General features: G+C 33.8%; 3 protein-coding genes and 1 long non-coding RNA gene across 4 annotated transcripts; 1 reads left to right on the top strand and 3 right to left on the bottom strand.

Moving 5' to 3' along the window:
- Positions 639-2075, bottom strand: LOC104788502 (metal tolerance protein A1). The gene is made up of 2 exons (XM_010514272.2): positions 1929-2075; positions 639-1840 (listed from the first exon to the last, which is right to left on the bottom strand). The coding sequence occupies exon 2, from the start codon at positions 1838-1840 to the stop codon at positions 770-772; it is 1071 nt and encodes a 356-aa protein (XP_010512574.1). The 5' UTR covers positions 1929-2075; the 3' UTR covers positions 639-769.
- LOC104788501 lies at positions 3599-4101 on the bottom strand. Its single transcript, XM_010514271.2, has one exon. The coding sequence runs from the start codon at positions 3989-3991 to the stop codon at positions 3662-3664; it is 330 nt and encodes a 109-aa protein (XP_010512573.1). The 5' UTR covers positions 3992-4101; the 3' UTR covers positions 3599-3661.
- Positions 9887-12758, top strand: LOC104788500. Its single transcript, XM_010514270.1, has 2 exons — positions 9887-10547; positions 12660-12758. Exons 1-2 carry the CDS (start codon positions 10000-10002, stop codon positions 12673-12675), a joined length of 564 nt encoding a protein of 187 aa, XP_010512572.1. The 5' UTR covers positions 9887-9999; the 3' UTR covers positions 12676-12758.
- LOC104788499 lies at positions 12820-14225 on the bottom strand. Its single transcript, XR_768310.2, has 3 exons — positions 13964-14225; positions 13384-13485; positions 12820-13273 (listed from the first exon to the last, which is right to left on the bottom strand). It is a non-coding gene; the product is annotated as an uncharacterized LOC104788499 (long non-coding RNA).

The following is a 16033-nucleotide window of genomic DNA, read 5'->3' as shown; positions in this document are numbered from 1 at the left end:
AAAAAAGCTAAACTTTATACGGAAACGATGCTGCATGCATCCATCATGTTCTAATGATTTACACCAATTAAGAGCGTTTTAATAGATGTAGAGGTTTCCAAACTGTGATAGTTTTGTCTTTTACTTTGCAAATGCAACCAATACATATCTAATAGCTTGATTACATTATAAGGTTGACTCTAAAGATATTAAACAATAAAAGTCTTATCTATTAAAATGCCTTGGCTGCTACGGCATTAAACAGTGTTTGTCCTATGAAATGTCCCAGTATGTCTACAATCTCACTCCAAACAGGTAACTCCATACCCGGTCTCACAAAACTTGAACAAAGAAACAAAACATTCGGCCTTTGCATACTTAACGAAGACCTTAGAAACCTTATCAACAAATTAAAACTCCAAAGAAAGTTTGGATCATTTGTTATCAATTGTGTACTGGATCGGATATGGTTGTTAACAGTCACACACGAGCTATGGTTACTTGCTCTCAGGACAGAGATGCCCCACTCTTTTTTTGGTAGGTTATTATATTATCAAAGATAATATAAACCCTACAGATTCTGATTCTAACACAAATCCCTAATCTCAAACAAAGTTGTCCTTTTAATTACTTTTTTTAAGACAGGACAAAAAGAAACTTATTCATAAACAAAAAAACAATGGCATATGTCACAACAATGTAATGGGATAGCACACGAGAAAGCGAAAAAAGATTGAACTTCGATCATGAAAATGACAGGAAACCAGAGAAATGAACCCCTTTTGTTGTTTTAACGCTCGATTTGTATCGTAACGTGACTGATATGGAACTCTTTCCATATGTAATCGATCACTTTGTTAAGAACCATATCATCATCAGCTTCTGGTCTAATCCTGACATGACAAGAAACCAGAGCTTTTCCAACCGTAATTGCCCAAATATGCAGCTCATGAACACCAACCACTTCTTCAATTTGCATCAATCCCTTTTCGAGTAGCTTCGCATCGATCTCTCTCGGTGTGCTCTCCATTAAAACCTCAAGTATGCTTCGAATCATCTTAATGGTCGTCCCTAAAACAATAGCCGAAAAGACTAACGTGCAGATCAAGTCAATTACTTTCCATTTAGGTTCATACCAAATCAGACCCCCTCCAATCATCACCCCAATGCTCTGGATTAAATCCCCAAGAACATGAAGATAAGCCCCTTGCACATTAATGTTCCTCCCTTTCTTTGATTTCTCCAGTAATAGCTCAGCTTTTCCCCCATCACCATGACCATGACCATGACCATGACTATGACTATGACTATGATCATGACTATGGCCATGCACATGAGTATGAGTATGACCATGATCATGAGTATGACTATGACCATGGCCATGATCATGTCCAAGCACAAAAATCATTATGATGTTTACAACGAAACCAAAAGAAGCAACGAGAACCATAAAGAAACCATCAACATCATCATTAGTCTCTTGAACGAGTCTAGTCACGGCTTCATAGACCAAAACCCCAGTGAGTAACCAAATGAGCTGGATTGAGACAAGAGCACCCAAAATCTCAATCCTGAAGAAGCCGTAACTCTGTCGTGGATTCGCTTCCCAAGAAGAAGCCCATAAGGAGAGCATAGAGATGGCAAAAGCACCAACATCAGTGAGCAAATGAGCTGCATCTGTTAGTATAGCCAAACTATTAGCCTTAATGCCACCAACAACTTCTATGCTCATGAACAAGAGACCTAACACCGCAACGCAACAGAGCTTTCGCATCGAAACAGCTCGTTCCTTAGCATCACTTGGAGAAGTTGAAAACCCACAAGCTGTTTCACCACAGACTTTACTTCTTCTTGAGTCCATCTGCAGCATTAGAAAAAAAAAGTAACTTTAGAGCTAGAATTAATGAACTATACGCAATTCTATGAATACAGTATATAGATTTGTTTACCTTACAACAAAGCAAGACTGAGGTTTAGAGTTTGAAACATGAAGTATATATTTAAAGGTTGGGGAAAACAGAGAAGTATAACAAGGACATGCATCCCACAACTACACCAGGATGCGAGCAAAACAATATTTCACATTACAGCATACGAAGAACAGAGAAGACTAATAATTAATTATAGTTAATTTAAACCCCATGAAGTTAATGAATATGACAACATATTGACACCAAAACAAAGAGTCAAACCCATAATCATGCGTAGAAGCATTATAAAATGCATATTTAAGTGAAAGCCAAATGTAACAATGACGAAATCCAAGCGACATCAGATTCTGATGTAGACCAATTCTTGATATCATCACATCGAGAGTGGAAAGAATCTGGAGACAAAAGCCACGAAATTGTTTGTTTTTCCCAACGAAAACGAATCTAGCTGTATGATTTTCATCATTATTGTTTTCTTAAACAGGCCCATTTGAAAGTTGTATGATGGGCTAATTATAAATGCTGGGCTGAGGAGGGTGGATATACAGAAAGAATAACTGCGGCTGCTGCTAAATTATTTTGGTCTTTCTAGACGGTCTCTAACTTTGACTTTGACAATTTTTGAAAAATGCAAAGAAAACGTTTAGATTACTTATCGATGTTATGTGAACTCAACTCCTGTGTTCTATCAAACTACAAACCAAACTTTTAATAATCAATTATATCTAACTAAAACCTGCTTGTAAACATTGATAAATAATGTAATCGTTGTTTTTTCTGAACACTTCGAAGTTGAGTTCACATAACCAAATTCCGAAATTAAGACTTACATAGATGGGATAGTTAACGTTGGTTTTATTTAAAAGACTAAAAGTACAAAAACAATATATTTTTCCATTGGGTGATGCAACAGACAAACAGTTTAATAGCATTATTTACACCTAGGCTTTGCGTAACGGAATTGCTTTTTTCGTCTAAAATTTCTTAAAAGATATCGATACAAAGCATGATAAATACATACTCGAAATTTTAAACAAATTGTAGGTATGTAAAACTTAAAAAAAAAAAACAGAACGATAACATAATCATAGTTAAAATTCAAAGAATTTACATCATCGTAATTCTATTTTAAATTGGTAAAAGAAATGGATAATTTTGAACGCGAGATATGTTGGTGGAGTTCTTTAAGTGTCACACCGTAACTATGAATGAGCAACCATGCGTGACCAGACAGACGTAAAAAACTTAAATACATTCCGGTGACTTAAGTGGATCGGATTTGATGGGTTGATCAGGGTCTTTTTTGAAAAGATGAAATAAATATATGAAGTTGTCGATTAGATTTGAAAATTTTCTGTAAGTTTACCTTTTTGAGATATTCAGATATATGTGGTGCTAGCTAAAGCGCAATCGAATTTAACTTGTCTGATAAGTGATAACTAAGTTTTTCGAGCATAATGAAGAATTTGTATTTTATGTAATATATAATAACTCTTATATATTCGTTAACAAATTTTTAAAACTTATTGTAATTTACATGTAAATCGATCTTTAAATGCATGACACAACACACTACCTTTTTGCTTCTCTTTTTTTTTTTTTGTTTTTTTTTCCTTTTCTTTAGCCTAAGTTTTGTGCATGAGATAATATGCTTTAACCAACAAAAAAACCAAATATTGAAAACGATCTAGAAACGTTATCAAAGTGTCGTTTATCTAAACTTTTACAGTATAGAAGACACATATATAATATTATTCCTCAGTGATGGAATCCAATCTTCGAGACACTAAGTAATTTCCACGCCGTTGCGACGGAACATCGTCATTAGAGCCAAGAACCCTTGCCGGCAAGCGACCTTCCATGCATTCTTTAAGAATCAAGAAACCAATCTTACCACCGTCGTTTGATTGATCACCACGACGTGCCAAATACATAAGCTCTTCCAATTGATCTCTTCTCATCCTCACTTTAACCCGTACAGTGCTTCTACGTTGTTGCGGCGACTCCTCCACGTGTCTTTCTCTTCCTCCGTCGCCTGAAGCCGGATGTACAGCGCAGCTTCTCCTAAGAAAATTCCCCATTTCTTGATCTTCCTTGTTTTTCAAGTGCTTGCAATAAATGATGCGTGTATATATGACTCGTTTATATATATATATAGGACTATAGAAAGAGACTGAGATTGTTAGGCATTTTATATATAGGCGTGGGCGTTTTATATATAGGCGTGTGCAATTTGGTTTTCCTATTGTTCGGGTTGGGTATTTCGGTTTTGCCGTCAAGGTATGTCCAAACGAAAGCCGAGGAAAATGATTTAGTTTGGTTCGATCCGGTTTGAATATTTGGTTTGGTTTGTGATAACCTTTTTGAAATGAAAGCAGCAATACACAGTTAACTATGTATAACCAAATATCCTCTTGATGACTTGATCTATTTAAAAACGTACGTTGTCCTTGGAAAAATCTAGTATATTCGATTCGATTGCACATAATTTAGTTTTGGGTCGGTGGTATATAAACTGTGGCAGTAGATTTATAGAAAAACCCGGTTAGTTTGAATGTGAAACCATTTGGGTTCTTTTTTCAACTCGGAATTTCATAAAAAATGAGGAAGGAGTTTGAGTAAGAATGTGAACTACGATGCATGGGGCATGCGAGGTTATTAGACGGAAATTATTAAAGTGTTGTTCTGGTTCACGTATCTGCTGACGTGGAATCTAAGTTAATTAAATTACTAGTATATACTAAACAACACACAGGCAGGGTGTGTTTCACGCGTCAACTATCTTTAAAGTTTTCTCCGGGATTTTGTCACCTTAAGCCTGTAATTAAATTAATACTCACCTATTTCTCGTTTTTTATTAATACTCTCCATTTAAGTTTGGAAGTTCCTTCAACAATAACAAACAGATTCAATTATTAGTGTCTAAACCAAAACAATAACAATCTAAACAAAATAATAAGAATGTCTAAATTGAAAACACTCATGAGAAGACTAGAGCGTATTTATTATTCTGTGTGAGTAATGTAGAAGTTTTGAAATCAAGCAACTGGTTTGTGGCTTGAGTCACACAGTAACTTAATCGTACTTGAAATGTATCAAACTACAGTAAAACCTCTACAAATTAATACTCTATAAATTAATAATTTTTGCTGGTTCTAAGTCAGACCAGTATAAAAAATAACAAAATTTGATAAAATAATAAGATAATATTTTTTTAAAAAAAATTTATATGTGAAATATGGTCATAATAATATTATAAATTAATAATCATATAAATTTACACACATATATATATATATATATATTACAATAATATATGGTATAAAATTTTGAAATTTCTTCTAGAACGCGTATCTATAAACAAATTGTTATGTTGTAGATTCAAACTATAAGGATATAAATACTTTATAACATGTCATAAAAATAGCTAAATGTTTTTGAAGTTTTCAATTTATAGATATGCATGATTTTTATTTTGATAGCTTTATAAGCTATTAAAATACGACAAATGGTATTATTATTTAAAAAAATTGAATTTATGTATGTTACGTGTATAAGTGAATTGATTTATAGTATTTATAATTTATTGTCAATAGTTTTGTCTAAATATTACAAATTCAAATATAAAACCATAAAATTTATAACATTTGAAAGCCTAATCTTATTTTGCTAAAATTGTTTCAATACATAATTTTTAAGAATCTAAATATATATCTATAAATTAATAATGTAAATTAATTTATAGATAAATTGATATCATTATAAATTAATAAATGTTATGGTCCCAATATTATTTATTTATAAAAGTTTTACTATAGATTGACAAATTGATCTATATAATCAAGAAAAACACAGACAAAATTTCAAGATGTTGTCTGCAAATGTTTTTTTTAGTCTTTCCAAATAAAAGCAGATTTGCAAAAGATTTGGTGGGATTTCGTTACCTTGATTACTGTTGCTCTTTCCTACATAATGGCAAAAGCCAACCAGCCAATCTTGATGGCTTTTGAAGCATCCATGGGCAAACCATATTTACCCAAAGACTTCAATTTCTCAGCAACTTCAATCATTATTCCCACTGCCTTTTCGTTTTTCTGAGCAAAATCCAGACATTTTTCTGAAGTATTTTTAAGATTCTCCAAAACATACAATTCACCACGCTTCCTTTGAATTTAGAGGTCGACCAATTTGTTGATTCTTCCAATTTTTGTAAGTCTCTCCATCATTTCTCTCTATTTGTCTGGCTTCATCAAAAGCGAGGAAACACATTGGGAAGGGTTAATAAAGGTTTTATAGGGATTTTCAAAATAAGCCAAAAAAAATTATGAAATTTGCATATTGTTCCATATGTGTGCATGGCTTGGTCAATAGCAGTTAGCTATTTCCCTTTTTTTTTTTTTTTTTTGTATCACGGAACCCACCACTATAAAATGAAATCAACGTTGTATATATGGTCATCGAATAAACAATCTACTGCCTAAACTATATAACTAATAAATGTCTCATGTTACTAAAAATATATATATACCGAAACAGACAAGCCAGCCCACATAAACTATTTTAGTCCAATTACTTTCAACAATATATATTAAGTCGTCGGGTCTTTGCCACATGTATTATATAGATCGAATGAAACCTCCCCTTTCTGATTGGGTTTTTGATAATATGTTTTTTTTTTTTTTTTTGATCAAACATGAATTTTCATTCAAATTAAAACCCATAAAGGGTTGAGTTCTTACAACATAGAACCAAATAGACATAAAGAACTAAAGATAAGGGCTCCATGAGCTTAACAAAAGGATTTTCACATTGAAAAGGTTTTGAGAAGTCTGTTGGAACCAGAGCGGATTCGTCCTTGAAGTTAGACTTCACGAAATCCTCGACCAACGGGTGGTCATGTACGGCTCTAGCAGATGATACCGGTGAGCTTTTAAAGGGGTGTTCCACGGAGGGAACGGTTGAAGGTTTTTTCGTCAACCTGAAAGGGGTCAAGGGCATGTGATAGTTTAAGCATTGAAGAACATACCTCAAGGATGTAGATGAAGCTGTATTTGGGGATCGCAGGTATAGGGTGTCAAGCCATAGCACAGCAGGTGGGTCATCCCTCTCATGGCAATGGAGGTAAATGAATTCCACACAAAGCTTATTATCGATTTGATCCTGGAAAGTGAAAACAAACCCTAGCTTTCGATCTACTGGCCGAGGGTGGTACAAGGGTTCAAAGGGTTTTGTCGCCAATAAAAGAGGGTTCAAACGCATGAGATACTTTAAGCTTTGAAGAGCAAACCTCATAGATGTAGATGAAGCTATACACGGGGATCGCAGGGAGAGGTTGTCAAACTGTAACAAAGCAGGTGGGTCATCCCTCTCATGGCAATGGAGGTAAATGAGTTCCACACAAAACTTGTAGTCAGTTTGGTCCTGGAAATATTCTACAGACCCAAGCAAACGATCTACTGGTGGTAAGTGGTACAGGGGGTCAAAAGGCTTAATCAGGGGGTTCAAATAAGCTATCGGATCCGATTTATAGCTATGGTTATACAAGGCAGGCATCCGGGCAAAGTTACTTAGCTGACCTCGACAAACAGATTTATCAAGCAATTCTGAAAGCACCAACGTACTGCTACCGAGGTAAACTCGACTTGATCTAGCAGAAAATATTGATACTGGAGAACTGGAACTTGACTTAAGGATCTCCATAACAGGTCTAGGTAGATAAACTCTATCACTAAACAAGCATTATCGATAATGGAACAGCACCTTCACATACGCAGTAAGCAACGACCAAAAAGACTCCAGCAGCAGGCAAATAAGATGTGTGAAAGGATGCAGGACAAACGTTCGTGTAAATGAGAGAACAGACCTGGGCCTCAAAAGACGGAAGCAAGAATCGTTGTCTTTGGTAGTGGGCCGAGATGAGGTTATTGGGCCTAACAAAGGGTACGAGTCCATTAACAGGAACCCTAGGAAACCATCGGATGAGCAAAGGGTGGTGGTGGAAAGGCGGCGTGCTGACAGGTAGCTTTCCCGACTGGATCCACTGGACACTGGGAGGGGCATGGACAACAGAGATCTGGAGTCCCGAGACTTCGCGGTGGGAGAGGGGTTGAAGAGTAGGATAAGTAGCCTCGTTTTCTCAGCTTCTCGCGGACATGGGATTCTTAGCCAGAGGGCGACAACACCGAGAGTTGTCGACTTACACACTGGGCTCAGGGAATCAGGCAAGGCGAGGGTTTGTTCAGATCTGTACATTGAGAGAGGCGTCAGATCGACTAGCCGCATCAGGTGATATGGGGAGAGGGGTTGGGTCAGAGTGAGGGTCATCAGAGAAATCCCTCGCCGTGTAACTCAGGAAGAGTAGCGGATGAGAGAACTTTCCGACAGGGGGAGAGTACTTGAGGGTGAGATTGAGCGTAACTGATTGATTGAGATAAGCACCAACACAAGCTTAAAAGGAAGAAAGACAAGGAAAAGAAAGCAGAAAGAGAACAGAGGACCCGACGCCGGCAAGCCGGAGCTTTACCGGCGTCGGAGCAAAATACGCTTAAGGGGTTCTCGATATTTGTGCCTGAGAGAAAAGTCTCACAAGTACCTTTAAATCTAATGGTGTCTTTTCTTTTTTTTGATAATATGTATGTTTGTTTAATTCAGGACCATATTTTCATGATTTAGTTTTTCGTTAGACCCATTACGTATTACCACTTAGTTAAGTCTGATCCGTTATGTAAGTGTTAGTTAGTTTAAAAGAAAGAACAATTCAGTTTATTTAGGCTAAGGGTTTTCAAAATAACCACGTTAAAATCTCAAACTAAACATCAATTCCTTTCTCACTTGAAGTTTATGAACAAAAAGAATAAATCAAAGATGACAAAAACAATAAATGATTTAACATTTCATCTGTATTTCTATAAATCATAATTCTTTGCTGGTATTTATAAATTTCAGCATGTAGTGTGAGAGACAAGTAGGCTAGTGGAATCTTAATAATATATATTCCACTATCGTGGGTTTAAAGCTCTCTCTAATATTATACAAAAAAAACAAAAAAAATGTGATTATGTAAATATTATGGGCCATTGCTCGTCAGGACCCTTGAAATTAATAATGACCCGCCAAGAAATTGTTGGTACGTAATTGAGTGCACCGAAAGGTGGTGGTACTGTTTTTTTCTTTCTTCTTTCCATAATCTTTCTTTTTTGATCCTCCGTATACTATAAGAAGACAAAATGTTATATTGTTGTAGGACATGGATCCACAAGTTATGTGACATTACATTAATCAATTAGAGTACTAGAAACAACATGCAAAGATTTACTCTGTTTATCTTGAAAATCTTTTAAAGATATACACTGTTTGGTCCATAGTTTAACACGTAAACGATTGTTTTATAAATTTCGTGGGGTTTTCTCTAAGAATTTGGCTTCACCTGAATGTAAAAATAGTAAAAATTCAAGTGCAACTTTGATTAACCATCCATAGTTTTATAAAGTTAAGATTAAAGTCTTTTTGTCTCTGTCGGCCTTTTCAACTTTTTTGACCTCACGTGAACATTATTAACCCTATCACTTCCTTTTTAAAAGGGAATGGGTGAAAATAATTTATTTTCTTTCTTGTAGTTTTCTTTAGACAACCTTTCTCTATTTTGTTACAACCTTGCCAATTAATCTACAAATAAAGACTTTGTTAGCTTCAAATGAAAAAAAAATAAGAAGTGCCAAGCATTTTCAAAATGAAAATACATTATATTGCCAAAGTATTCTACGAGTAGTAGTCATATTACCAGTTACTCTGAAGTACCCAAAATCATAATATGATGATAATAAATTATCGCAAGTACAGGATCTTCGTTCCTTTTTAACCAAGAAAAGTGGTGGACCATCCACAATTTTTTTTTTTTTTTACTTCGTAAGAAAGCTTTATACTTTATTTTGGTATAATAGATACTTCATATGCTCAAAGAAAACCTTCGTCTTAAACCCTTCTCCGTCTTGGGTTTTCTTTGGATTCCATACATTACGTATACACACAATAAATAACTTGTTACTATTATTTTCTCTTGTGAAAAAAAAAAAACCAAAAAAAAAACAAAATGGGTAACTGCGTATTCAAAGGCAGTGGTGGTTCAAGAAAATTGTACGACAACGATGATTCGTTGATAAAAGTGGTGACTCCAAACGGTGGCGTTATGGAGCTTCATCCTCCCATCTTAGCCGAATTCATCACAAACGAATTTCCCGGCCACGTCATCCACGACTCCTTAAGCCTTCGCCACTCATCTCCACCGCTTCTACACGGCGAAGAGCTCTTTCCCGGTAACATATACTACCTCCTCCCTCTTTCTTCCGCCGACTCAACCACTCCACAGTACTCTTCCGAACAACTATCAACGCCGTACAGAATGTCTTTCGGGAAAACACCGGTAGCGACGGCTATGAATGGCGGGGGAGGAGGTGGTTGTGGAGTGTGGAAGGTGAGGCTTGTGATAAGTCCGGAGCAGTTGGCGGAGATTCTTGCGAAGGATTTGGAAACCGAAGCATTGGTTGAAAGTGTGAGGACGGTGGCGAAGTGCGGCGGAGGTGGACTTCACTCGAGGGCCAACTCAGACCAGTTAAGCGTTACGAGTAGCTTCAAAGGGAGGTAAATTTTCCAATATGTGTAAACCATGTTTATGTAATTTTTACATGTTAAGTTGTTAACTATGTTTTACTCTGTTTTCACGATTAAGCTTTTGTTCCAAAAAAAAAAAGCTTTTAAATCATGTTGATTAACGTTGGAGAATTGAGTGATTACATAAGTTTATAAACTTTGAACTAATTTAAATACTGAGAACATCAATTCATGAAATCGTAATTAATCTTTCTTATTCAATGGTAAAAAGCCTAAAAAGAGCAAAACAAAAGAGACTTACAAATATCATATCGTTCACTCGGGTACTTGCCTCTGTTGGGCCTATGTTGAGTTTGTATTAAAATGAATTTCATTCGACTAATTTTTAGCCTAACCATTTGAATTTAAAATGTACATGTACTAAAACTTTTATTTCAGGCCTAAGGACCCAAATATGGCCAGAAACAATTTAGGATTAGGCTAATGTTATACACCTTGCATAACTATTATGAAATCCCCAATATATTAAAAGAGAGCATTCTCACACAAAATGCTGACATGTCGCACTCACAAAACTCCAGACACTATTTCCTTTATTTGTCATTAGTTTCTAATAATATTTACATCAGTTTTCCAAAAATATAATTAACACCCAAATTTAAAATTTTATATTCTTTTTTTTTGACTTAATTATACAGTATTCTTTAATTACATTTTCATAAAATCTTTAAATTGAATTTTAAGAACTCTTTGTTTCATATTATACTAGGGAATATCCCGTGCTTAAAGCACGGGTCAACATTTAAAAAAAAAATTATAATAAAATAATAAAAATTATTTTTTATTTTTAAAAAAAAATATTTTGTTTAAGATAATATTTATTTTTAATTGTTCTGTAAATCTATATATGTTTTTTGAATACTAATTATTTTAGAATATTATAGTATTTAAATTTTGACTTATATATATTACAGTTTTATATTGTTTGTTTGTTGTATTTGCATCATTATTTTGTGAAATATGAAGTAGTAATTTTAATATTATAATTATGAACAAATAAAATTTACTAATTTATCAGCTATATAAATTTAGTTTTACCAATCTGCCAATGTGAAAATTTAAAACACACATTTTATTTTCATAGATTGAGTAATATATCTTTTCTTTTAAAGTTCAAATCACAACATATGTAGAAAAAAAATCTGCATTTTATTAATCATAAGTATTATATAAACTTTATTATATTAATAGTTAATTTTTATTTTTTTTTATTTTTTTCAAGTACAAATTAGTTTTGATTTGAATAGATTTCATTTGTTTTTCTAGATCTTTTTATATTTTATCTGTCAGCTTTTTATTTTTAATAATTATATTTATTTAATTAATTGATTAAACTTAATTAAATTTGTCTAATGGCAATTAAATGTAATTTTTTACACATTTTAAGGTTAGTTTCATATTTGTACTTCTCACTTAATATAATAGGATTATAATAATTCTCACGAGTTAAATTTTAATTTTTATATATTTATAATATATATATACTACACAATCGAATTTTAGATTCCAATTACCGATAAATATTATCAATTTTGTAAATAAAAATTACAGTAAAAATATTTAATAATTATTTAATACCGCACATAGTGCGGGTTGTTACCTAGTCGTTTTTTATAATACATAAACAAACAAACAATTGTTCCTAGACTTGACCATGTAGTTTGCTCAAAAGAATTGGATCTTTTTTAGATTATTAAATCTGCCATAGGGCCCATAACCAAGGTTGCATAGAATCAGAATTCGATATGTAGAGAGCAGCAGTAGATGTAAAGTCTTGAAAGCGTAAAATGTAGGTTTTCTCTTCCAAGTTCCAACACATATATGATATACTTATGTGACTGATTCGTCTACTCTCGTTCAACCAAAAAAATATCTAAAATGAAGACTCCAATTTATTTATAAGCAATATTACCTCCATGTATAATTCGTTTTTTTGGGTATAGTTATTTTAGAATTTAAACGTTGCCATCTTGTGGGGAGCTAAAATTCATCATCGTATCATTTAGATAAATCTATTTGAAAAGACAAACACACATGGTTCAGGTTTATGATTAATAATTATAGAGTTTATTATCAAAACAGGCACTTCGAGAAATGAAACTTCGGATTTAGGCATCGGACAGCGAGAGGGATTAATAAAAGTGAAAAGTCACTGTAGCAGACTTATTTACCCCCAAACGAGAAAGACCGTGTAATTAGAATCTAACTAAATGACGTCAACTCTGTTAGCAACAAATACCAATATCATGACAATAAATTTTAATAAAATTAAAAAATTACATCATATGAATTCAAACCATTAATGTAAGGTGAACCTAATATAAAGAAGATTAAAAAAAGGAATACTAAACCCTAATAGATAGTAAATAGAGAACCCTAACCAAAGACGTATAAACCCAAATCGATCACTATACAGTAGATTATACATTAAAAAAATTGAAAAAAAAAAAAAACTAAACCCTAATCGATCGTAAATAAGGAACCCAAACATGGGTTTCAAGTACTTAGCAATCTCACCATCTCTTTCAAAACACTAATCAGCTTCCTCTCTATTTCTTCATTGTCAAGCTCCTAAGCAAGCACCTTCCCACGGCCTCTGCCATAGTTACACATCATGCGAATGGCTCCTTCCTTAGGACAAGCTCTGAATCGTAGATGTTTCCTCTGTATCCAAACACATCTTAACCGCACCTAAGCTATAAAAATAAAAGAATATGTCATCTTAGTACTTGAGACTTTTATAATAAAACAAGGAAACGACCTAACAGACTTAAATAGCTGTACGATTGCTAAAAAAAAACCTCACATTGGCTAGAGTCTGAAGAAACAAGCCTCATCTTTCTTTGATTTGATAAGTACAAACCTCAGTGGATTCTGCATTAGAGTCATCATCCTCATCTTCTACAACCTTCAATCATTAAAATAAATCCATAAACTTAAAAAGAAAAGCAAATTAACAAACATAAATTAGAAAATACAGAGCATGAAAAAAAAACTTTAATAACACATCTCAAATCCAAGCAAAACATGTCTCAAATCCAAGCAAAACATGTCTCAAATCCAAGCAATAAGCACTTGCAACATATCACAAGCACTGACAATCATCAAACTATCTTGTATTTTGTTTTGCCTATGAACTAATCACAATCAAGAAAAACGACTTAATTCCCCTTTTAGCTAGCAATTCTAGCAAAACCTAAAAAAAGTTAAACTATCCAAAATCTAAGCATATATATACAAGGAGATATAACTACTGTAGGAAAACCGAAACAGGTTGATCTATGGAGGCGTGGCAAAACCCTAGCTAATTACGAACAAGATCTTCGAGATTTTTGAGAAGCCTTTCCGTCAAATTACCAAAAAAAATCAGAGCATCCATATCAAACCTATTTCGAGCGGTTTATTGACTTAATCTCTAGTCTTCATAACCCAGATCGCAATTCCTGAATCGCTACCAATCGTGTGTCGATATGGCTTGGACGCTGGTTTATCAAACCGCTAAAGCTGCTATATATATTCTCCAAATCGATGACTCCTACGCCGTTGGTGTTGGACACTGGAATTTTTGGTTTGTAACTATTGAGAAAGTTGAAGAGGATGGGGGAAGAGAGAAAGAGAGATATCGAAACCCAAAAAAAGAGTATGAAGGATGACATCAGCGAGTGGAGGGCAAAAACGACTTTTTGCGGTGTGTCGAGTGCCTAAATCCGAAGTTGAGTACCCACAGTACCTAAATCCGAAGATTAGTTTGTTGTCGGTGGTCTTTTCGTAAATAACTCATAATTATACACACATTTATTTAATAATGAAACCAAGGTACGTACCTTTATCTCGTGCATGCAAAGTATTTAACTACTTGATTAGTTCGTCATGAGATACCAAAGTGAGGAAGAATACATTTATTAGACGACAAAGATTTGTTTTTAAATCTAGCAATTCAGCTGTCCTGGTATCATCAACAACCAGCACACTTGGAAGGTATTAACATTTGTTTACTAGAAAATACCTTAAACGAAAAAAAATACTTAAACATTGGAAGATTCTACCACCTATTTGAGTTTTGGATATTTTGTTGGTTAATTCCTACTTAGCCATCGCAGTAAAATACTTATAATTTCTACTTGGCCATTATTGTATATCGAATATGGAAAGAAAGGAACAAAACATATATCACACTTAAAACATCATGCACCGTCCAACTGGTTCAAAGCCGTATCGACCGATAAGGCATGCACAGAATTATTATTATTATTTTTTTGCATTTGATGAATATCATTAACAAATAACAAATAATGAAAGGGTTTGTAGAATATACAAAAAAAGCTATTTCTTCCCCAAAAAAAAAAAAAAGAACAAGAAAGAGCTAAAGCAACAACAAATTCATTTAGGATTGTTATACGTTAGTGAGCCAATTTTGCATTTTGTCACCAATATAATTGTATGTTTTCCTAGCCGGAACTGAATCCTTGATCTGCATTCATAGATTGATTATCTTCATTATGCTCTTCAAATTCTATCATTGCAAGCGCAATGATGCAACACTGGTTCGTGGAGACTTAATTTAATCTTTCTTGTTCTTGCAACAATTGTTTTAGACATATCATACACTGAGTTTCTGGCTTACAGTCGTACGTGTTTAATTTGTTCTCTTCCAAGGGAGGATTAGTGATGATGTTTGCGTACTCACGTGATGTATTTATCTTTACATAGATGTACATTTCCCATATCACCTTCGTTTCTAGAATATATAAAACTGGTAGTACATAGATGAAGAATTGAAGATTGTTTCGAAGTTCAATAAAATTAATCTCTTGGTCACTTGGTAAACATATCGCTATCGTAACAACTACTAATATATGGAAAGAAAAGACCAAACCAAACGACAACAATCAAAAGTCACCTTCAGTCCTTCAACTTTAGTATTACGATTCCTCAATTATTCATTAAAAGTACGAATTTCTAAAGCTTTTCAAACCTACGTAAAGATTAGCATTTTGTACAACGTAACATAACAAGAATAAAAAACTGAACCACACTTCAAGAGTTCAAGAAAAAAAAAAAAAACAAAGTGAACCAACATAGATACTGGACTTCATAACATTCACTGGTTCATAAACAAGAAAACAAAAGGGCCATCTTCTCTACCATCAGCTTGCAGTAAAGGAGACTCAACTGAGAAAGACCCCAATATCGACGAAAAACTTCAATATTTGCTTTCATATGTAGTTTCTATCACTAATTAGAGATTCTTACAAAGGTAATTAATCGCATGCCTTTGCTCAATTTGGATTTACTTAGAATTTTATAAAGTTCATATAACGCTATAGAAATAAAAACCATAATCAACGAGGGAACAACTAAGGAGCACGTGCAAATAACATTAAGGCAACGGTAGTTCCTTTATATTTTAAGTTTATGAGAAATAGTCAAAATATGACAGTTCGTATGTCCATTTC

Source organism: Camelina sativa, chromosome 5 (assembly GCF_000633955.1).
Source record: "Camelina sativa cultivar DH55 chromosome 5, Cs, whole genome shotgun sequence".
Lineage (NCBI taxonomy): Eukaryota > Viridiplantae > Streptophyta > Magnoliopsida > Brassicales > Brassicaceae > Camelina > Camelina sativa.
Note: the sequence above shows the minus strand (reverse complement) of the source record. Positions and strands in the feature narration are given on the sequence as shown.